The following is a 22,963-nucleotide window of genomic DNA, read 5'->3' as shown; positions in this document are numbered from 1 at the left end:
ACCTGTTGAAGAAATATAAATCTGGATGTGGCCAGCATATCATTGGCAATGGAGCCCATGCATTATCACAGACAATTACACTTCCTTCTGTCATGATTCATGATGGAAGACTAGGTCTGGCAAAAACAACTTATTTTCTTCTTTCAAAATATGACATGAACCTGTACAAGTATAAACTAGTAAATGTTACAGAAACCCAAGTATTACTTGCTACTAATGAGGCAGCGTTGCCTAATAGAAGGAGACCTGGGTTCTATTCCTGACTCTGCTACTGGCCTGCTACATGACCTGGGGCAAATCACTTCACCTCTCTGTGCCTCAGGTTCCCACCTGTTAACTTTGTAATGCACTTTGGGCCATATTTTGAAAGGTATTTAGGTGCCTAAAGATGCAGGTAGGTGGCTAGTGGGATTTCCAAAAGTGCATATTCAAATCCCACTAGTGCCTACCTGTATCTTTAGGCACCTAAACGCCTTTCAAAATTTGAGATCTATGGATGAAAAGTTTTGTAAAAGAGCTGGGTATTATTATTTTTATAAAGCAAAAATACATTCAACTTAAAAAGTCTGGTTCAACCTGAGACCCTACTGGCATTATATTGAGCCCTTCTGCAATACATCTTCTTTGAAGTTTTGCACATTCTGAAAGGCTCCTGATCACTCAACACTGATTAGGTTCTGAGTACCATTAATCTACACCTGAAAGACTCCAAGATTGGTGGCAACTGATAGAGAAATGGTGGCTTTCTAAACTTTATAATTCTGACAGGTTGTATTTTATTTTATTTCATAAGCCTTAATATAAGGGACTTTTCAAGCCATAATTAGTATTCTGAATTCACATAGCCTGTTCCATGAATAACAGAAGTTGACTGATTTATTGAGTACTGAATGGCACCTTAGTTAGTAACATCTTTGAGTATATTACTCCATCTTTTAAGTTTCAGACAGGATTACCTCATACCAATCCTTCACAAGGTAATGATGATATTCCTCATCCCCCTACCTGAGCAATTAAAAAGTTCAACACTCTTGGATGTATCTGAATAATCTGGTTATCTGAATAATTTTCCAAATGGGAACAATTAAAATCTACTTTTTGATTGGTTGTGCATTCTTTGGTATTGTCTGAATACCTTTTGTTTTTGTAAAATGCTGATCAAGACTCAAAGAACTTTAAAACGATCAGGAGTGTGCAGGAAACATTTGTCATTTTAAATTAGCAGTCAGCCATCTCATATGCTAAGCAGACCTTCTGTAATAAACTTTCACAGATAAGGGTCTTATTTGCTGTGGATCTCATTGCTCCTGTGTAAAACATGCAGGTGAGGTAGAAGCACTGTAGATTTCTGTAATTAACTCTGATGCCAGGCCTCAAGATTTTATCAACAACACACTAATGCAAAATGCATTAGCACTAACACGGGCTACCTCCTGACCAAGAGGCTAGTCCACTTCAGTTTTCCTGACTGAGCTGTTAACTTTATACTTTTTTGTTTCTCTGTCTAGTTAATGCATGTTCTGCTATCATCATGTATGTTCAAGTAGGAGGTTTATTATTTAGTGTTCTCTGTAGACTGTACTGTTCTCAGGGTTACTCTTCTATTTCCATTATATATTCCTGGTAGTGATACATGCATAGCTAGCTCTTCATTTAACAAGAGTATAAAACATCCCGCTCAGCAATGACAACACAGTATGTCCTATAGAAAACTTGTTTTTTGCAGATAAAAGATGCCTTACATAAGTTAGGATGAAATGTCCTTTTCTAAACAAAGGGAAAATATTATATTGATTGATGCGGAAATAGATTACAGGTCCAGCCTTAATGAAATACATAAGACTAGTGGTTGATAATTAAGAATACTGAGTGCTGAAAATCATGTACACAACAATACAATTTAGAATAGATACATTTACTAAAAGTCAAAAACTGTTCAAAACCTAGATGCTTGTGAATTTACATATTGAACAACATAAATATATAAAGCCCTTTCTACAGATTCCAGGGAAATCATTCTTCTGTAAGCAATTAGGCTGATGATGCACAGAATCAAGACAATACCCTTACGATTATGATTCAAGAGAGAAATAATTGAACTTGGGGCATGACCTGTGATTCAGTTACATGTCTGAGGTTGAAGATGAAGAACATAGATAGCTAAACACTCTGATACCATGGTGAGGAGTATGGTATACAAAATTTAAAACTCAAGGCATGGTTGACAGCTTAAGTGTACTGGACAGCTTTGTGAATTTTTAAAGGTAAAAGACAGCGATTACATTTTACCTATGGTTACATTCTGAAGATTTACTCTAAGACATTTTCGTACTGACCTACTGACATGGGCTATATGGGCTGACTGCTCTTTAAAAAGGTCCACAGTGGGGTTTCTTGCACCTTCCACTGAAGTCTCTGATATTGGCTACTTCCAGAGACAAGATACTGAACTAGACAGACCAATGATCTGATCTGGTATGGTGGTTTAAAGATATGGCCCAGGTTATACACATGGTTTGTAGGCAATTGGTTTGCAGTGAAAGAGGAGTTGTGCTTCCAGGAGCAGAAACCATTATAACAGCTACATGCTGTGGTAGTTTTCCAGCAAGGGAAAAGATGGGGAGTAGCTGAAACCTGTTTTGAGACTTGGGGAGCAGGTAGGGGGGGAAGAGTCTCTAGGCAGAATCTGAGCTGCTAAAGCTCTTGTGGATCTGAAACAAGAACTGATCCATTTGTTTACTTAATGTTTGACAAGTGAAGCAGCAAACTGAAAAAGGGAACCATGGTTGCAAAGTGTGAACCAGTAGATCTGGTAAATGCTGGTACAAAGTAAAAGTACAAGGGAGAAAAGGGTGAAGGTGAGCTCTCAAAAGTTTCTATTGGACCTGTTTCAGCGCAGTGTTATACACTTAAATGAGGAACAACAGGGAGTCTAAAAGACTTTCTGGTTAGGATTCAGCTGTTCTCTGAATCCAGCAAAGAAATATGTTGTACTGTACTGGTCCAGCACATGGTTGGTACTGGGAGGAAACCAACCCATTAAAACACCCCCTCCCTGTTTAATAGTAGCAAAGAGGGACTAGGCCATTGCGGAAATGTCTGGGGAAGGCATAAATAATCAACCTGCAACCAGTCCTTGGGCCCTTGTGTTGGTTAGGAAAAAGGATAGCAGCACCAGATTTTGTGTCGACTACAGAAAATGAAATGAAGTCACTTTAAAGGATTCTTATCCATTAGCACAAATAGATGATATCCTAGCAGGTTCAATTTGGTTTTCCATAATGGATCATCAAAGTGGGTATTGGCAAGTGGTATTGAATCCAAAAGCTAAGGAAAAAACTGCTTTTCATAGCAGGTCAAGGCTTATGGGAGTTTATAGTGATGGCTTTTGGCTTGTGCAGTGCATCAAGTATATTTGAGAGGCTAATGGAGAGGGTATCACATGGCATCCCCTCTCAGCCTGTCTGCTATACTTAGATGGTATCCAGGTGCGCACTAAAACATTCACAAGTGGTCTGTGATAAGCTGAAGGTGGCCAATTTGAAACTGAACCCAAAGAAATTGTGAGTTGTTTCTGGGTACAGAATGAGTGAGTAGGGAATTTCCAGTGTCAAAAGCCAGACACTCAAACAAGTGCCGAGTTTTTAGAGCTCTGCTCTTATGTTTATTTGTGGGTTTGACAATATTGCAAAACCACTGCATACGGTGGGTGAGGAAAGGAAACCATTTTAGTGGTCAGCAGAGTGTGATTTAGCATTTTTAGAGTCAAAGAAAAGGCTCCTGTGACTGCTCCTGTCTTGGCCTATTAGTCGTTCAAAACCCCTTTCGTACTGGACACACATGCTAGTGCTTACAGTTTGGGGGAAGTACTGACATAAGAACACAAGGGACTTGAGAGGAGGTGGGTTATAACAGCACAAGTCTTAATTCTCCTGAGAGAAAAGCCCCAAAAATTAACAAAACCACTTAACTTAGAAAAATCAAGGGGACTTATGCTCCTAAGTCACTTATGTGCTTTTGAAAATTCCACCAGTGAGCTTCTTAACTTAGTGCTCAGTCCCTACCCTTCCTCCCTCTCTGTCTCTCTATTTTAACACTTGCTTGTTGCATCTGCTTTCATATTAGAGTATAATCTATTCAAGCTAGGGACTGGGTCTTCCTATAAATATGCACAGCCCCTAGCACAGTGGGGCCCCAATCCTGACTGGAGCCTTTGAGCACTGCTGCGCTACAAATAATAATATAATGTAAATTACAGTTTGCAGGTTACAAGGAGGCAAAACAACTTTCAAACTAAAAACATGGTGGAAACGCTTTAAAAGATTTGGATCACTTTTTTTTTTTTTTTACTTTGCTATAGAATAGTATGTGATCTAGTGGTGAGAGGCCAGGACTGGTAGGAATCCTTGGTTCTCCGCCAGTATGAGTTATGTTGGTCAAATCACTTAATCTTTGTTCTTCAGTTTACCCATCAACAAAATGGGTATTATAAAAATACTTTACTCTGATGTTGATAGGACAAGCTAATTAACATTTGAGATTCTTGGATGGAAGGAGCTATTTAACTACTTAGGATAATAATGAAAATGCAGTATATATATAGCACATCAGAGCATAAAGTTAGATTATCAATGTAAAAATAGGGTAAGGGCATGTCTACACTGAAAATTTAAGTCGAACTATATTAGGTTGACTTACAGCCATGGCAGTAATTACTGTGATGGTTCATGTCCACACTCCCCTTCTTCGGTCGGTGTTGTGCGTCCTGACCAGGAGCACTTCCATCGAGCTAAGAGGAGCAGTGTAGGGAGCTGAGAGCCCGGGCTCTCTCAGTTCCACTCACAGCTCCCTACCAGGAGCCCGGCTGCCCCATGGGCTCCTGGCTCCCTGCTCCCCACCCCCGCTCTCTGTTCCCTGCTCCCCGCTGGGAGCCCGGCTGCCCGCTCCCCTGCTCTCAGTTCCCTGCTCCCCACTGGGGGTGGAGCAGCCCCCAGGACTCTCAAGTCCGTGCTCCCCATCAGGAGCGGGGCAGCCACTCAGAATCTTGTCTCCTCACTTCCCTCCGGGAGTGAGGCAGTCACCTGGGCTCCCAGCGGGGAGCCGGGAGCTTTGGTGTAGCCAGGCTCCCAGTGGGGAGTAGGGAGCCGGGACCCCAGTCAGCACCTGGGCTCCCGGCATGGAACGGGGAGCCGGGACCCCAGGAGCAGGCAGGCTCCAAGCGAGGAGCTTGGGCAGCAGACCAGCTGGGAGTGGGGAATCGGAAGCATGGGGGCAGGCCAGCTCAGAGTGGGGAGCCTGGGCAACTGGCAACAGCCCAGCTGAGAGCAGGGAGGATTTTCTTGTCTATTTCATGACTCTAGCAAGGAGGCTTGAAATGGACAAAAGAAACAACCAACAGCGGATGTAAGTAACGCAGTGCCCTAACTACATCGACATCACCTCCACGACAGGCATAGGGCTTGAGTTATTATGTCGGTGTAGTAGGGCACTTACATCAGCGGGAGCAAGGCTGTAATGTGTACACTGACATAAGTAGGCCTCGTCTACACTACAGAGTTTTGTTGACAAAAGTTATGTCGACGCTCAATAACAATAAAATCGGTATGGCATGTTCACACTCCCTCCCTCTGTCAGAAGAGCGCGTCCACACTTGGGGCACTAGCATCGACAGTGTGAGCAGTGCACTGTGAGTACCTATCCCACAGTCCAGCTCGACACCTTCTGCTGCTAGGTCTTGTGGGAAGGCGGAGCGGATCGCGGCGCATCTTGGGACTGGGCTCAATGTCCCATGATGCATTGCTTTCTGTCCAAGCATTCCATGGGCTTCCAGCTTTCTTTCGTGCCATATTTCAACGGCCCTTGTTTGTTATGCATCCCAGCATCTTTGTGAGAAGGGATGGATCTTGCACAGCTCTCCTATGCACTGATAACTGTCATGAAGATGTCACAGATGGCAGTGCAGTTAATCACAGGAGAGCTGCCCTATTGGTGGAGAAGCGTGTGGCAATCGCTGTGTGGAAGCTGGTGACTCCAGACTGCTACCAGTCAGTTGCAAATCAATTTGGAGTCAGGAAGTCAACCGTTGGGGCTGCGTTAATGCAAGTGTGCAGGGCAATTAATCACATCCTGCTATGAAGGACCGTGACTCTGGGAAACGTGCTTGAAATAGTGGACGGCTTTGCAGAAATGGGTTTCCCTAACTGTGGAGGGGCGATAGATGGCACACACATTCCAATTTTGACATCAGACCACCTTGTGACAGAGTACATCAATCGGAAGGTATATTTCTCCATGGTGTGGCAGGTGCTTGTGGATCACCGTGGGCGTTTCACTGACATCAACGCGGGGTGGTCCGGGAAGGTGCATGATGCATGCATCTTCAGGAACACTGGCCTGTATAGAAAGCTACAAGCGGGAACTTTCTTTCCAGACCAGAAGATTACAGTGGGGGATATTGAAATGCCCATATTGATCTTGGGAGACCCAGCGTACCCCTTACAGCCATGGCTCATGAAACCTTATATGGGAAACCTGGACAGCAGTAGGAAGCAGTTCAACAACAGGCTGAGTAGGTGCTGGATGACAGTAGAATGTGCCTTTGGCAGATTAAAGGCGCTCTGGCGATTATCCTCAATGAGGATAATATTCCCATGGTCATAGCCGCATGTTGTATGTTGCATAATCTTTGTGAAACTAAGGGGGAAAGGTTTGCTCAGGGGTGGAGTGTTGACACTTTGTAGTGTAGACAAGGTCTTAGGTCGACATAAACTGCCTTACGTCCACATAACTATAGTGTAGACCAAGGCTAAAATGTGCTTTGGATGCATTATATAAGTGAATAGTGCCAGCAGAGGGCAGCATTTGCTATGCATAGGTGAGAGCATCTTTAAAAGGTGCATCAGGCAATATTGAGAGCAGCGAGAATATGTTCTAATCCTTAAGAATAAGGAGAACTTTCCTATATCTAGAATGTATACTTCTATCTATTTAATTTATACTAGACTAAGACTGAAGAGTCACAGTTGTCGCAGTTATTAATTTTAAAACAAGGTCAAATGTAACTAAAATAGAATGGAAGAAAGAGCAGAGGAAAAGAGAGACTTGCCATACAGTCATGAAAAACTTCATGTGTCTTCAGTCTCAGGAGATATTTTATTTGCACTTTTATAATTTTCAGTTGGCAAATTTGAGAATTTTACATCTAATTAGTATCTGTTCTTTTTAAAATAAATGAGGGAGAAATGTTTATTTGACCTCTCTAGATATTTACATTATCATAGCTCTTTGACTGACCAAATGTGTAAGGAAGGAAAGATATTGTTTATTAAACATTTTGTTAATTTCAAGGCATCTGGTCTAATCCATCTGAAAGTCTTCTAAAATCTGGTAATTAATGATAATTATAGGTGCTATTTAATTGACAGGATCCTGTTCCTTAGACTCCATTTTAATTGCAACCTTTCTCTTTACATACTAGCTATGTGGTCTATAGCACTTTGCAAACATTTTGTGAATAATATAGCACTTTGTGTGGTATATAGCAGTGGTTCTCAAATTTGGGCCGCCACTTGTTCAGGGAAAGCCCCCGGCGGGCCGGGCTGGTTTGTTTACCTGCCACGTCCGCAGGTTCAGCCGATCGCGGCTCCCACTGGCCACGATTTGCCGCTCCAGGCCAATGGGGGCTGCGGGAAGCAGCGTGGGCTGAGGGACGTGCTGGCTGCAGCTTCCTGCCGCCCCCATTGGCCTGGAGCGGCGAACCGCGGCCAGTGGGAGCCATAATCGGCCGAACCTGCGGATGCGGCAGGTAAACAAACCCAGCCCAGCCCACCAGGGGCTTTCCCTGAACAAGTGGCGGCCCAAGTTTGAGAACCACTGGTATATAGTACCTGATATAACTAAACTTTGTAATACTCTTGTCATGTAGCTAAATTTATTCTTCACATAGAGGTGTAGTGGCTGAGAGAGAGAGAGAGAGAGAGAGAGATTAAGTGACCTATCCAAGGGCACAGAGCGTGGAAGGGGGTCAATGTTACCATTAGAACTCAGGATTTGCATCTCAGTCCTATGCTCACCACCTCTCTCAGGTACCTCGAACTAATTAAGTCTGTTTGTTTATCTGGAGCTTGGAACAGAAGAGGATGTCGAAGCCAAGAATAGATGTTTGATAAAAACAGACAGCTATATTCTGTAACATCAGAGGACGTTGAGAAATGTCTTGGAACAAAGAAAAACAAAATTATGGTATCCGTTCCAAATGGTAGAAGATTATGTGCAAGTCATGGCCAGTTCTGAACTACCAGCATGAATCTTTGGTGGGTCTGAAGTACAGAAAGGTTGCTACACATCATGATTTTTTTAAAGCATCCAAAATAGGTTAAACCTCTTTCATCCTGCTTTGTTATAAATTATGTTCTTAAACGCTGTCACATGAACCAATAAACCAAATAATTAATTGTATATGTTTGTCTTATCTTTCTACTTTCATGATCCTATGTTAGTTGATCATAACTGAGAATTCTACTTATTTCAGGACTTGTATCATTACAGATTGAATTGCCCCTGAGTTTACCTAAGACCCAAATTTATGACATACTGCCATGGAGAACAAGTCTGACTTTGCGCTCAGACGGTAAATAATAACTTGTTTCTACAACTTATGCAAGAGAGTTTGTCCTCTCACACATCCTCTTCAGCATAAACCCATCAAAGAGTTCTGGCATTCTGGAACATGCAAGGGCTCTAGTAGGTTTGAGAAAAATCTGTAATGTATTAAGTTCATTGCTGTGCTTTTGTGCCAAGGAGATGATCACGTATCAGACCATATCAGCTGGCATAAGCTTGTATGGGAAAACTCCACCTGATATCTTCTGAGCAGCAACCTTACAGTGCAATCAATAAGAATTTCCAATGACAACTGACACGCTCTGCTACTCTCACTTATTTTTCCTGTCCTAAATTATGTAATGTTGTTGGACATGATAAACCAAGAATAAATGAGAAAAAGACTTAATTGATTAATGTTCTGTATAATGCTTTGAGGACCTCAGGGGGAAGGTGCTATAGCTGCAAAGATGTCTACCCACACTATTTTATTTTAGGTAAGACAACATCAGAGATAGATTAGATAGAAAATTATCGGTGGCAATGGTAGCTACTTTCTGTTATAAAACCGTGTTTTCACTTGCTTATAACTATACTATAAGCAAAGTTTGGCCTGAAATTTTCCATACCGGATGGCTGTCCCAGGCTGAATTTTTTTGGAAAGTTTCAGCCTAAAACCATTCTGCTGTTTGAGAATGAAGCTAAGAAAAAGAAAAAATATTGTTCTGCCCATGTTAAATGTTTATAAGTGTTTCATTGAGATGTTCTAGTGCCGCCATGCTTTGGAACAGTGACATGACATGTGTCAAGGAACTGCCCTAATGTCAGCAATATGTCTTGCGCTGTTCCTGTGAAAATCTGACCAAATTTGATTAAATTATAAGCCTCTGAAAATAACAGTTCATACATGCTCAGCAGAGCCATATACACTGAGCATACTTCCATCCCCACACAGCTTGCGTGTGTGACTGAACTGAGCACACGCTGTCAGAGTGACTGAGCATGCTCCACCCTAGGACTGCAGGAACGGAACAAGACTTTTCTTGCATTTGCTCCTCCTGACTGCAGAGCACTGCTGTGGTGAGAGGCACCAGAACAGAGAGTAGGGAGACTCTCTCTGGCCATGTCTACACTACAGGGACTCTAGCGGCATACCTACAGTGCTACGTTATGCTGGCATAACCCCATAGTGAATATGCAGCCTACAGTGACGGAAGGTTTTTTCCCATCGCTGTAGGGACTCTGCCTCCTTGAGAGACAATAGCTGGGTTGACAGAAGCATTCTTCCATGGACCAAGCTGCACTGACACAGGGGTTAGGTTGGCATAACTACGCTCTGGGATGTGGATTTGTCACTCTCCTGAGCACCGTGGCTATGTTGACCTAAGTTTTAGGCTTGGTCTACACTACAGAGTTAGGTCGACGTAAGGAGCGCGCAGCTGGGAGCTTGGCTTTGGCAGGAAGCTGAGAGCTTGGGAGGGGGCAGCCGGGCTCCCGGCAGCAGGTAGCCAAGAGCTTGAGGGGACAGCTGGTCTTCTGGCCCTGCGGAGCTGAGAGTCCAGGGGCAGCTGGGCTCTCAGCAGGGAGCTGCATGTGGAGCTGAGAGCCCAGGCTCACAGCCCCCCCACACTGCCCCTCTTAAACTGGTCGAAGCACTCCTGGTGAGGACACACACCACAACAGAGGGAGGGTAGTGTGGACATCAGCCACCAGTGGTTGTAAGTCGACCTAACATAGGTCGACTTACGTTTCTAGGGTAGACATGCCCATAAATGTAGACCAGTCCTCAATATAGTTAGATCCATAGAATTTAAGGCCAGAAGGAACCATTAGATCATCTAGTCTGACCTCGTGCATATCAAGCCATTACATTTCACACAGTTGCCAATAACCTGTAATTGGCTAAAGCAGATCTGCCAGAAAGGCAGCCTGTCTTGATATGAAGACACCAAGAGATGGAGAATCCACCACCTTCTTTGGTAGTTTGTTCCAGCAGTTAAAAAGTTGTGTCTAATTTCTAATCTGAATTTGTCTCGCTTCAGCTTCCAGCCACTGGTTTTTGTTAGGTCTTTCTCTGCTGGATTGAAGAGCCCATTAGTATCTGGTCTTTTCTCCCTGTGAATGTACTTGTACACAGTAATCAAATCACTGCTCAATCTTCTTTTTGATAAACTAAACAGATTAAGCTTTAGATTGATTTTTAAGTCTCTCACTGTAAGGCATTTTCTCCAGTCCTCAAATCATTTGTGTGTCTCTTTTCTGCACCCTCTCCAGTTTTTCAACATCCTTTTAAAAATATGGACACCAGAACTGGATGCAGTATTCTCATGTCTGTCTCACCAGTGCCATATGCAGAGATAAAATAACTTCCCTATTCCTACGTACTACTTCCCGGTTTATACAGCCCAGGATCACATTAGTCCTTTTTGCCACAGCATGACACTGGGCTCTCTTGTTGAGTTGCTTGTCCACTATGACCCCCAGATCCTTTTCAGAGTCACTGCTTTCCAGGATACAGTCCCCCAGTCTATAGATATGTTCTGCATTCCTCGTTCTTACATGTATAACTTTGCATTTGGATGTATTTAAACAGTTTATTTGAATGTATTTGAGTACAGTCAAATGCAAAGTTGTATTTCTAAGAAAGAGGAATGCAGTGACACAGATCACTCTATGGATATGTCTACATTGCAGTAAAAGACCCGCAGCTGGCCCAGGTCAGCTGACTCAGTCTCACCAGCCTTGGACTGCAGGGCTATCAAACTGCAGTGTAGTCGTTAGAGCTTGGACTGGAGCCCAGGCTCAGGGACCATGCAAGGGAGGAGGGCCTCCAACCCCAACCCCCACCCCCATCCTGAGCTCTAGCATCGAGACTGTAATTCTATAGCTTCACAGCTCGAGCCTGGCAAGCCTGATTCAGGTGACCTGGGCCAGCCACGATTGTGCTGTGGGTCTTTCATCGCAGTTTAGATATACCCTTTCTGACTGCCCTGTCTCCACTCTGCCAATCTTTGTGTCACCTGCACATTTTATCATGATTGATTTTATATTTACTTCCAGATCATTGATGAAAACGTTGAATAGCATCAGGCCTGGTACCAATCCCTGTGGAATCTCACTGAAAACACCCACATTTGATTTTGATTCCTCATTGACAAGTACTTTTGAGATATGTCATTTAGACAGTTCTTAACCCACTTAGCATGTGCTTTACTGATATTATATAGTGCTAATTTTTTATTCAGAATGTCATGCAGTACTAAGTCAAACCGCCTTACAAAAGTCAATTACATCCACCGTTACCCTTATCAACCACATTTATAATCTCATCGAAGAATGAAATCACATTTGTTTGACAAGATCTAGTTTCCATGATCCCATGTTGACTGGAATTAATTATACTCATTCTTTATTGCACCATTTCATTCTTTAAACACCAAGTATACATATGATTAGTTGGGACTGTCCCCTGTTTGCCCATATTGAATGTATTAAGTCATAATCTTTGGTCCCTAGGCAACCACCAATATTCAGGCCAGTCATTAATTTATCTTTTTCTAAAAGATATGATCCAGGAATTATTTTGGGAAAGTTCCATGGCCTAGTGTTATACAGGAGGTCAGAGCAAAATGATCACAGTAGTCCCTTCTAGTCTTGGAATCTACGATTCCATCATACTGAGGCTCAAAATAGTTACTGTGTGATGCAGGTTGTCTTCTTTGTACAGCCCCTTCTCCAGCAGGAATGTGGCCTGATGTTCCACAAAACCAAAACTTTCAGCTTCACTCCAGTCACACAGCCAATGGTTTACCCCCCAATATTTTCTGCTTTCTGCCTTCTCTCAGCAGAAGGAAGGATGTCTGCGAAGTTCATTTGGACTTTCAGCTTGTTCAGCTCTCTTCCAAGGTCCTTGAAGGCTTCTATAATCTGTATCAGGGGGTAGCCGTGTTAGTCTGTATCTACAAAAACAACAAGGAGTCTGGTGGCACCTTAAAGACTAACAGATTTATTTGGGCATAAGCTTTCGTGGGTAAAAACCTCACTTCTTCAGATGCCCAGACTCCTTGTTGTTTCTATAATCTGTGTAGTTCCACACAGTTCAAGCTAAATATGAGTCAACGGTGTAACACGGTTGCAAAAAAAGCGAACAGCATTCTGGGATGTATCAGCAGGAGCGTTGTAAGCAAGATACAAGAAATAATTCTTCCGCTCTACTCTGCACTGCGTTGTAAGCAAGATACAAGAAATAATTCTTCCGCTCTACTCTGCACTGATTAGGCCGCAACTGGAGTATTACATCCAGTTTTGGGCACCACATTTCAGGAAATATGTGGACAAATTGGAGAAAGTCTAGAGGAGAGCAACAAAAATGATTAAAGGTCTAGAAAACTTGACCTATGAGGAAAGAGTGAAAAAACTTGGGTTTGCTTAGTCTGGAGAAGAGAAGACTGAGGAGTGACATGAGTTTTCAAGTACATAAAAGGTTGTTACAAGGAGGAGGGTGAAAAATTGTTCTCCTTAACCTCTGAGGTTAAATTGCAGCAAGGGAGCTTTAGGTTGAGCATTAGGAAAAACTTCTTAACTGCCATGGTAGTTAAGCACTGGAACAAATTGCCTAGGGAGGTTGTGAAATCTCCATTATTGGAGGTTTTTAAGAACATGTTAGACAAACACCTGCCAGGGATGGTCTAGTTATTACTTCTCCTGCCTTGAGTGTAAGGGACTGGACTAGATGACCTATTGAGGTCCGTTCCAGTCCTACACTTCTATGATTTTATGATTTCATGTCATTGGTCCCAATGTGCATCACCACCAGTGGACACTTGCCAGACAACTTCATAATCCTGTCTCATCCTTCAATTAATCTTGTATTTTTGCTCTAGGAAAACAGTGTATTGTCCTGCTGTCCTAGTGTCCCTTGCTGAATTTTCTGTTCATTCTTGTTAATATGGAGTTGCTGGTAATGATCACTTGCCTTCTTAGGATGGCTGAAGAACCTCTCTCAGTAGTTTGTTTCATACAGCACATATGTCCCCTGTAACTTTCTATTCTGTTCCTCGGTAGTTGACTCCCTGAGTATTTCACAATGATTCAATGCTTCCAGTTGGGATGATTGCCTCCTGGTTCTCTTTTCCCTCTTGGTCACAAATTGCCAGTCCGGTTTGGTTTCTGCTTTCTTCAGTTCCTTTATCACTGAGCCTTCTCCTTGTGGTGTCTATGGTAACAATTTCTAGATCTGGTTGTCTAATAAATCTTCATTTTCTCACTCCAAATACATACCTTCTCCTCCAGTATGGCTATCAATTTGCACTTCATAGACCAGAAATTTCTTCCATCTACCAGCAAAAGGAAAAGAGCACATCCAAGTCAAGTAACAACAGGTATTTCCTCACTGTCCATATCCACTACCTGGTGTAGAGCCATACCTAAACAGAAGGAACCACATTCTGTCCTGTGAACTCTCTCTGAAACTCCTCTGTTCGCCTAGCAACTGACTTTTTGTCTCGCTGCTTATCTCCATCCCCTCACTGACAGGGAGGGATTAACCACACAGACTTCCAATACTGAGTAGGATTCGAAGACCCAAGATCCCAGCCACACAGTCCTCACAGGGTCAAAACAAACATCTCTCTGGCCAATTCAGGGGCTCCAAACCCCAGCCTCACGGTCCTTACTAAGACAAACAGACCACACCCACAACTCACTACATCCATTTTCCTCCAAGCACAGGATCTACAGATCCTCCCTCAAAAACTCCCCTGTTTGCCACTCTTATTCACCTGCATGTTTTTAGTGCTCATTGTCCTGGTGCGCAGGCCGGAGGAGAAAGCAGCCTAACTTGAATGTGAAGGGTGAAGAGCAGCGTGAGGGAGGAGGTGAGAGAGATGTGATACGAGAAACAGGAGCAAGAAGTGGTGCAGAAGTGGTAATAGGGACAGCGGTGATCAGAGGAGAGGAGCCCAGGATTCCTGAGTTTCAGCATGCTCCTGCAGTCTAGCAAACAGCTGTAAAACTGAATGGCAGAATGTCTCTCTTACCCTTCTAGTGGCACAGGGAGGACAACAGCCATTAGGTCAAGTGGTAGAGGTTTGTGCTGCGGATCTAAAGGTCCCAACCCACTGGTGACCGAGGTGGGGATCAATATGGTTCCACATAATGGAACTTCTGTGTTTTTAGTTTGTTTTTTAAAAAAACCTAGGAAATTACATATGAAAATAACTTGGTCAAAAGAAGATTATTAAGGTTGCAATATCAAGCACTCAGAAATCAGGAAATGCCAAAAGTAATGGTCATCCCAGTCTTCCGCCACCTCCTCTTCCCAGTTCCTTACCCATAAGCTCCACTTCCCAGACCCCATCCCCACCTGCTCTGTTGTACCCTTCTGTTGTAATTCATAATGGCAATGGGGTGAAGTGGATTCTCCGAGCGGTTTCACTCATTGTTAAGAGGAGGATAAGTAAGAACAAAAGGCAAAATTTAAAGTTGAAATTGGAACTTTCCCTGAGCATTGTCAGTATCAGATGTTCAGGGTCTTTTTTAAACTACAACCTCATTAATTGATTTTCACATATTTATTGTAAAAATTAACTCTCAATCCTCTGAATTTTAAATGTATGACTTCCTTGTTACTGTTGTTTTAAATTACTACACAAGGACTTATGACTATAAGATCATTTTTATATGGAAAGTTTCCTAAGTTCACTTTTGCTTTTATTAAACAAATGTCTACCACTAGGCCTGCTTTTGTCCATCCACTGTAAAAAAAATCACAGAAGAAAGGCCCTAGGGAAGAGACCTGGTGGCATTTCCCCTAAATCACTCTATGGGAAGACAGAAGTTTGAACCTTGGTGAAACAAAAAAGAGGTTCCACACCAGAACTTTTAGGCCCCCCTGAGATCCACATGGATCTTAGGGAGATGGGCAGGAGGCCAGTACCTTTGGCATAAACTCAGGGTTTCCCTATCCACTACCCTATGGTTTTCTAGGCTGCATAACTCATCCTGCTCTTTCCCAACTCAGCCCCCAATAATGGAGGTCCCACAGTACACGGGGAACCACAAAAAACTCAATGGAGCCTTGGTTAACTCAAAAATCAACCATCAAACTTTCCACAGAAAACTCAAAGGCACTAGCCTTGATTGGGGATCAGTAAATAAAAAAAATCTGGAGTTTATAAACCAAATAGTTTTTGAGATATGACATTAAAAATGTTAGACCTTTTCTGAAAATTAAAACCCCTCTCTTTTTAATTCCTATGTCTGAAGCACTTTGTGCAATTAATCACATACCTCCTCAGAATATTATCCTCTCTCAGGAAACTGAACATTATTTTTATGTTTTGTTCGTCAGGAGAGTGTATGTAAAAAAAAAAAAAGTATATGGAGTTTGCTACCATGGCTCTCTAATAAATAACAGAGTTCAAAGATATTATTTTACTGAAATGTATTTCTTATTAGATGTATTTTCATGTAATCCCTACTTCATTGCTCTAGGAGTAAGAAAGCTGTTTGGTATGTTGCTCAGATTCTTATCTCAAAAGAAAATAAGTTTTTTTTTATTTCACACAAAAAGGAAAAGTTTATGTCTTTCTGGAGGTATGTAAAACACGTTGAAAATTGTCAAGAGTTGAGGTCCGGAAAACTTGCCTTACAATAAGAGACTAAAGGAGATCAATCTAACTAGCTTATTGAAGAGAAGGTCAAGAGGTGGCTTGATCAGTCTTTAGGCATCAGCACACTAGAGGACTCTTTAATCTAGCAGATGGATGTGTAACAAAAGCCAGTGGATGGAGCTGAAGTCAGCAAAGTTCAAATTAGAAACAAGGCACAACATTTTAACAGGATAAACCACCACTGGCACAGATTTCCAAAGGATGTAGTAAAATTCTCCATCACCTGGAGTTTTTAAATCAGAATTGGCTGACTTTCTAAAAAGAAAAAGTGGGTGAGGTAATATCTTTTATTGGACCAACTTCTGTTGGTGAGAGACAACCTTAAAGACTTTAAGGTGCCACCAGACTCCTTGTTGTTTTTGTAGATACAGACTAACACGGCTACCCCCTGATACTTGACAGTCACTCTACTTCAACCACAAATTGTTGGACTAGATTCAGGAGTTCTGAGTGAAATGTATGGGTTGTGTAATACAGGAGGCCAGCCTAGATGATCATAACAGACCCTTCTGGGATTGAAACCAATGGATTTAAGGTAAAGTTGCCTGGCTTTACATTTTGATTCTGGTTTTGTCACAAAGGAGTGAATCACGGTCTCTGAAACCTGCTTTTGGTTTGCTGAGACAGATCAAACCACAGCTGGCAGGTTTTGCAAATCTTATTACTATGTTTCATACAATAATTCGTGTCATAACACAAACAACCTGAATAATTAAACAGTAGTATGCTGACATGTTACTTTTCATATATTTGAGTAAGCTGTGTCATCCTGACACAGAAGAAAGATAGAGAAGTTTGGTTATATAAAAATATCAAGAGGCCAATTTGATTTTTTAAAAATATAATTACTTCATACTACAAAATTAGAGAAGAAACAGGGTTGGGTCCAGCACAGTATATTGTGACACAAGGACCCATTGGTACCAGCTGGCAAAGGGTTCAATGTTCTATAACAGCAACTCCTATCAGCTTGACAAACTGACTATACCTAACACACTGCTTCCATAGTATTTAGGTCATGTGAGGTGTGTAATAAAAAGGCCATGTGAGGTGTCTATTACAACTGTATGTCATGTAGATCCTCAATCATTGCAAGATGATTGTAAGGATATTTAAGGAGCTGTGTATATGTACTGAAAATATGTTTTAGAGTCTGTGTCCCAGGCATGGTTGACAAACAGGTTTTGCCAGACAAAGGGATGTACATTTACCTGTTGCCTAGGTTCACATGTAGATTAAGCATCGTAAACCACCACGATGGAAGTCTGTTTTGCATGTGGAGTCAACACCAGTATGTAAAAACAACTTGGAGCTAGTACACCAAGAAAGGAACCACAGGACTCATCCTGACTCTGGGGAAAAAACAATGAGTTCTGGGTAATGTAAGGAGAAGCAAGGACATTTTGTTATCCTGCACTGAGGAAGTAAATGGACAGTGTGTTTACACTCATCAAAACAGGATCTCAATAAAGATTTGGTTGAATGCACTGAAAAAGGCTTAAGGGTGCAATAAACTTATTTAGACAAAAGGTTAGACTACTAAGCTAAGTTTAGTTTTGAAGAAGTGTGTTTTACTTTTGCTTTATATGGAACCATATCTCTTTCCAATATCCTTGTTCACTATCTCTTAAATCTTAGCCTTTGATAATAACCTTGTGATTGTTTTCACTATAACTATATCTCAGTGCTGTGATGTTATAAAGGACTTGATCCGGAGTTGTACCAGTCAAATTATATGTAAACTGTTCCCTTGGGGACAAGAAACCTGGTAATTCCTGTGAGTATCGAGTGACAGGGGCTGGATACTAGAAGGAAATGCTTTCAGAGGGGGCCAGGGGCTGGGGTGCACCTGTTGCTAACCTGCAAGGCAAAGTAAGGGCTGGCAGGACTCTGAGGAGATTGTTTGGGTGGTTAATGGGCTGGTGGGGTCAGGGAGCTGACATCCAGTTAAGCACATGCAAATCTTCCTCTCACCAGAGGCAGGGAGATAACAAGGTGACTCTCAGTCCTGGGTACCCTGAGAACATGTCACATCTATCTGCAACTTCTGGAATGTAGAAATCCCAGAAGACCATGAATGCTGGCTCTGGGCAGGCCAATCTTTTTAGGCTGAAGGTCAATTTGTTGCACAAGTCTTTTTCCTTCAGCCCCCAAAATGTTTCACACTGGGAAAGACTGCACAGTGTAAGTGAGGAGTTATGTAAGTCTAGGCCAGGCGTTATTTCTCCCTTGGTTGGGAGGGCCGAAAGCATCAGGCCAGTGTGTGAAAGTCTTTTGAGTAAAGCACAAGACTTCCAGAAATTCTTCTGCACCTCCTCTATCCCAATAGCAGATGGTTACATAACACATCACCCATTTTTATTTGTAATGATGGTTCTCTAACAACTATCATCACTGCCTTGAGGGACCTCTCCTACCCATACTATTAGAAGAGTTCATGGGTTGCCACCCTCCCTGCTCCCCAGCTCCTCCTTTAGCCTTTTTTTTTTTAATGTGAGAGGGTTTGGTTTTGGATACTTGGTCCCTTTGTTTTTCCTGGTTCAGTTCCTGTATGGAGCAGTCACCCAGAAAGAGCCACAACCCCTTTAAATTTCTTTTCCCAGTCAGCCCCATTTAGGACTTAAAAATAGTTTAGAAGCAGGCTCATTAAGACTCAGGTTGTCATATGGTGATTGGGGGAAGGGAGACAGATTCCGTCTCTGAGCAAGGATGCTTGTGGGATATCCAATTCTGTATTCTGCAATTCCTTGCCCAGCCATTCAAATCTCCTCCTTCGCGCTCACTGTCTGAGTCCCAATTTCTCTCCCCAACTCCAAGTCCCTCCCTCTTCCCAGTCCCAATCTCCTTACCCAACCAGTTCCCACCTCCATCCCATTCCTCATCTGATCTGTCTTGCTCCTTTCCCAATCTCCTTGTCCAGCCAGTCCCGGTTTTCCCATCACACCCCAGCTCCTTGCCAAATCTGTCTCTCCTCCCCCACTGCCCAGTTCCTGGAACTAGTTCCTAGTTCCAGTCTCCTTGCCCAGCCAATCTCAGTCTCCTTGTTGCTCCTCCCCTAGTTCCTTGTCCAATCTTTGTGTTCTGCACCCCAGCCAACTTCTCCCAGTCTCTCCTCCTCTCATTTCCCTCACTGGCTTCTAGTCCCTGCCTCCCTTCCCCTGGGTCTGAGCCTTCTTGTTCAGCCAGTTCCAGCCTTCCCAATTCCAACTCCCAGTCACAGTTTCTCTCCTCTTCTCCAAGCCCAGACTCCTTGTCCCAATCTACTCCTTTCCCTCCCACGCTGGTCTGGCTTTTTCCTCGTGTATTCAAATCAGATGGCTTCCTCCACCCTGCTGCCTGGGTGCCAGCAGGGGAGCGATCGAGAGCCCAGGAGGGACAGGTTCCCTGCTCTCACTTCCAATGCCTGATCCCACTCAGGCCTGGAGCAGCTGGGAGCAACCCTTACAGGGAAGGTCCTTCTGAGCCCCTGTCCCTCTCTGGGCAGGAGTGTGCTCAGTTGCTCTGTGGGGATGGCTCACGTACAGTCTAGTCAGCACTATGAGGGGATGGAGCATGCTCAGTAAGGAAGTTCAGAGATTTTAGTTGTTAAGCTCTAGCAAGTCTCTACTGAGCATGTGTGAACTGTGATTTTTCAAAGGCTTATAACTTTGTCAAATTCAGGTGGATTTTCACAGGGTTGGCAAAAAGTACATCCCTGACATAAAGACAACCCTCTGCCAAATTTCAAGTTCCTGCTCCACAGCCTGGGGGCACAACAGCATTTAACAGAAAAGGTCTCCATTTTTCCCTGGCCTCGTTCTCAGAAATGACTGAACCATTTTGTCTGAAATGTTCTAGTTCAGCTTGAAGCAAACACCCAGCATGGGAAATTCCAGCCCAAATGGTTAAAGTTTGCCATAGTTATAAACACCTGAAAACAGCGTCTTATAACAACAAGTGTTTGGTATCACTAATAATAGGCAGTGCTACCACAGTTATGTAACTGGCTAATGTTATAATTTTAGAGGCCAGCTGACAAATTATCACTGCACTAGACTTTTACCTCTGGACACCTATTGTCAAACCTGTGTTAGGTCATGTCTAAACAAGGGCTTCATGGAACATATTTAACTTAGGACTACATCACATAACTAGCAGAAAACTTGACACTATTCATCATCACTGGCAATCTTTGCTCAGAAGAGGTGCAGAACTGAATAGCAGGCAATGACAGAGATGTGCAATGATAGTTGTGTGGAGAAGCTTGCACAGCACCTGTCTCATGCTTTGACGTGCCATCAAACCCTCACTTGAATGAGCATCAAGTTTACCCAAAATTTTAAAAACAACATTATAATTTTGTTTACATGTGGATGTATTTTGAGTTTTAATATTCAAGCAATAAAACTAATTATCCCAGCCACATAATTCTATTTAGATTTTTAATTATATTCTAGATTGCCTTCAAGAGATTATTATTGCACCATTATCCATAAGGAAACATTTACTGCTCTTCATAGGAGTTCACCCTTTTTTTTCTTTTGAATTCACATTTTTTTTGTAAGTTTTAAAAACCGTCTTTGGGCTACCTGGGGTTGGGAAAATACCAACTTTAAAAAAAACCCCAACAACTGTGAAAAGACTCAGTGTTAAACTGATCTAGATTTGACTGGGTACTCACTCTGTCACATAGCTCTTCAAATGTGAAGTCTGCAATGGTTCCACAAGCTTTATTCAGCTTCAGCTCTCTGCCTTGCACTTTTAGAATCCTTGGTCTAGTTACTATGGGAACATGAACAAAGACTCAATCTTGTCTGGATAATTACTATAAAATTCATCTCTTACAGATAGGAAACGCATAGCTTGATGAATAATAGCACATGATTCAACACATAAATTAGACAAAATGCTGATACAATGACTGCCACTTGAGTGTGGCATCAACCCATATACAGCAATGGAACTTATTAATTGGTCAGTGGAGATTGGGCATTGTGTTCTAAATGTATTCTCTTTCAAGAGAAATTAACTTACGTACAATCATTTTGTTTCTGAGCCAGCTCATCAAACAACTTATCCACGACAGCCTCCACATCAGCTTCACTTGTGCTACAGTGAAAAGAATAATAGAATATGAAATTAATAACACTTGAAGCCAACATCAAACAGCTGCCTGAGCCTGCTTAGCTTTTTGCCCATAAAAAACAGAGAACAGGATGTTATGCTCTAAATACAAACATTAGATTTAGAATACACTTAAAAGCAGAGAATATTAACTCTCAGGTAGATGATTCTACCTTATTTGCATACACTGAAAGACTTCTGTGTTTTGAGCTGTTTCCAGTAATGAGGCAATACAGGCAAAGCAAATCCATTAACACTATGTGTACACAATGAGAAAGAAAGGCTTCTGGCTCTATCCTGCATGCAAAATAAGAGCAAATAGACAAGGCAAGGCAAAGCAGTCAGGCATCTGAAGATGTATCCTTTGAAATCTCTGAGACATTCTGAAATTAAATATTGAAATGACTTTTTAAAAAACTGACTGTGCTGATTAAACATTTTCGAGTTAAAGTATCAGCTCTGAAATACCAATCTGATCAATCAACACATCAATAAATGTATCAGATTTCTTCCATTATTTGGGAAAGATCAGCTATAAACAGCAAAACCTCACACAAAATCTCCTTGTGGAGCACACAAATAAACTTTTTGCTTATCTGGTGGCCACCATGAGTATTAAGAAATCTGTACAATCACAGAATATTTTCTATTCTAATTAGAAGACACTATATGGTTTACAGAGTCCAAATTTATAAGTGTCATAGTTTCTGTGGCCTTTTTTCTGACTTGACTGAGCATATTATTGACACTTCTCCTTGAAAAACAGAGTATGAAAACTGATAACAGTAACAAAAAACTATTGTATATCATCAGGCAAAAACTTAAGTATACAATACTTCATCCAAATTCATACACATTGATCTGTCAGTGAATTTACAGTTGGTGTGGAAGTCCACCTTTAAGAAGTTTCATTGGTAGCATAGTTGTAGGTAGCATAGTCACTTCTTAATTGACAAATGATGATCTATCATGTCATACCATTATTCTCTCGTTTACTATGCCTTAAGCACTTTAACTACAATTAACATTGAAACTAATTAAAATCAACTGAGTTAATTTCCAAGAGGAAATTTAACTACAAATAATGTTGTAGGTTTACAACACAAAGCTGCCCAGCATTTCTGGGGTAGAGGTGGGTGGCTGGGGGGGAAACAAAACCTCACATTGTTTTCAACTGCATCATGAAGTATAAAGTCAGTCTGAAGTGCTAGGAATGTTATATTTTTCAGTGACACCTTCTGCAAGTGCCATTTCAAAGAGTAACGCTTTTAAAAACCAAATCTTCTAAATGGAAAGTTGTGTCGGCGTAACAGTATAACTTTCTTTAATTCATATTAGAATCTCTCATTAATAGTATTATTTCTGTGGGACATTATTGCAATGAAATGACTTTAGGAAGGAAGTAGTTCAATCAGAAACAAACCAGGAAATGTTTGACTTGAGTGCTACAATGAGCAGGAAGTGCATGACTACAGTTTTTTTAGGTGGATATTTCATTCCTAAAATTCCATACAATTCCTGAGAAGATTTGTTTTGGAAGCTGAGAGTGAGACTAAGCAAGTTTACTTCGATCATCACTTTCATAA

At 41.9% G+C, this 22,963-nt stretch overlaps 1 protein-coding gene across 1 annotated transcript in view; it reads right to left on the bottom strand.

Annotated features, from left to right (window-relative positions):
- AFG1L (AFG1 like ATPase) overlaps positions 1 to 22,963 on the bottom strand; it is a 131,863-nt gene that overhangs the window by 11,673 nt on the left and 97,227 nt on the right. Inside the window, exons 9-10 of the mRNA XM_065401410.1 lie at positions 21,292 to 21,362; positions 20,935 to 21,035 (exon numbers count right to left, since the gene is read on the bottom strand). Of these exons, the coding sequence (XP_065257482.1) occupies positions 20,935 to 21,035; positions 21,292 to 21,362 (172 nt within the window). The remainder of the gene's footprint in view (positions 1 to 20,934; positions 21,036 to 21,291; positions 21,363 to 22,963) is intronic.

This window comes from Emys orbicularis, chromosome 3 (genome assembly GCF_028017835.1).
Source record: "Emys orbicularis isolate rEmyOrb1 chromosome 3, rEmyOrb1.hap1, whole genome shotgun sequence".
Lineage (NCBI taxonomy): Eukaryota > Metazoa > Chordata > Testudines > Emydidae > Emys > Emys orbicularis.
This window is presented reverse-complemented; position numbering and strand designations above follow the sequence as displayed.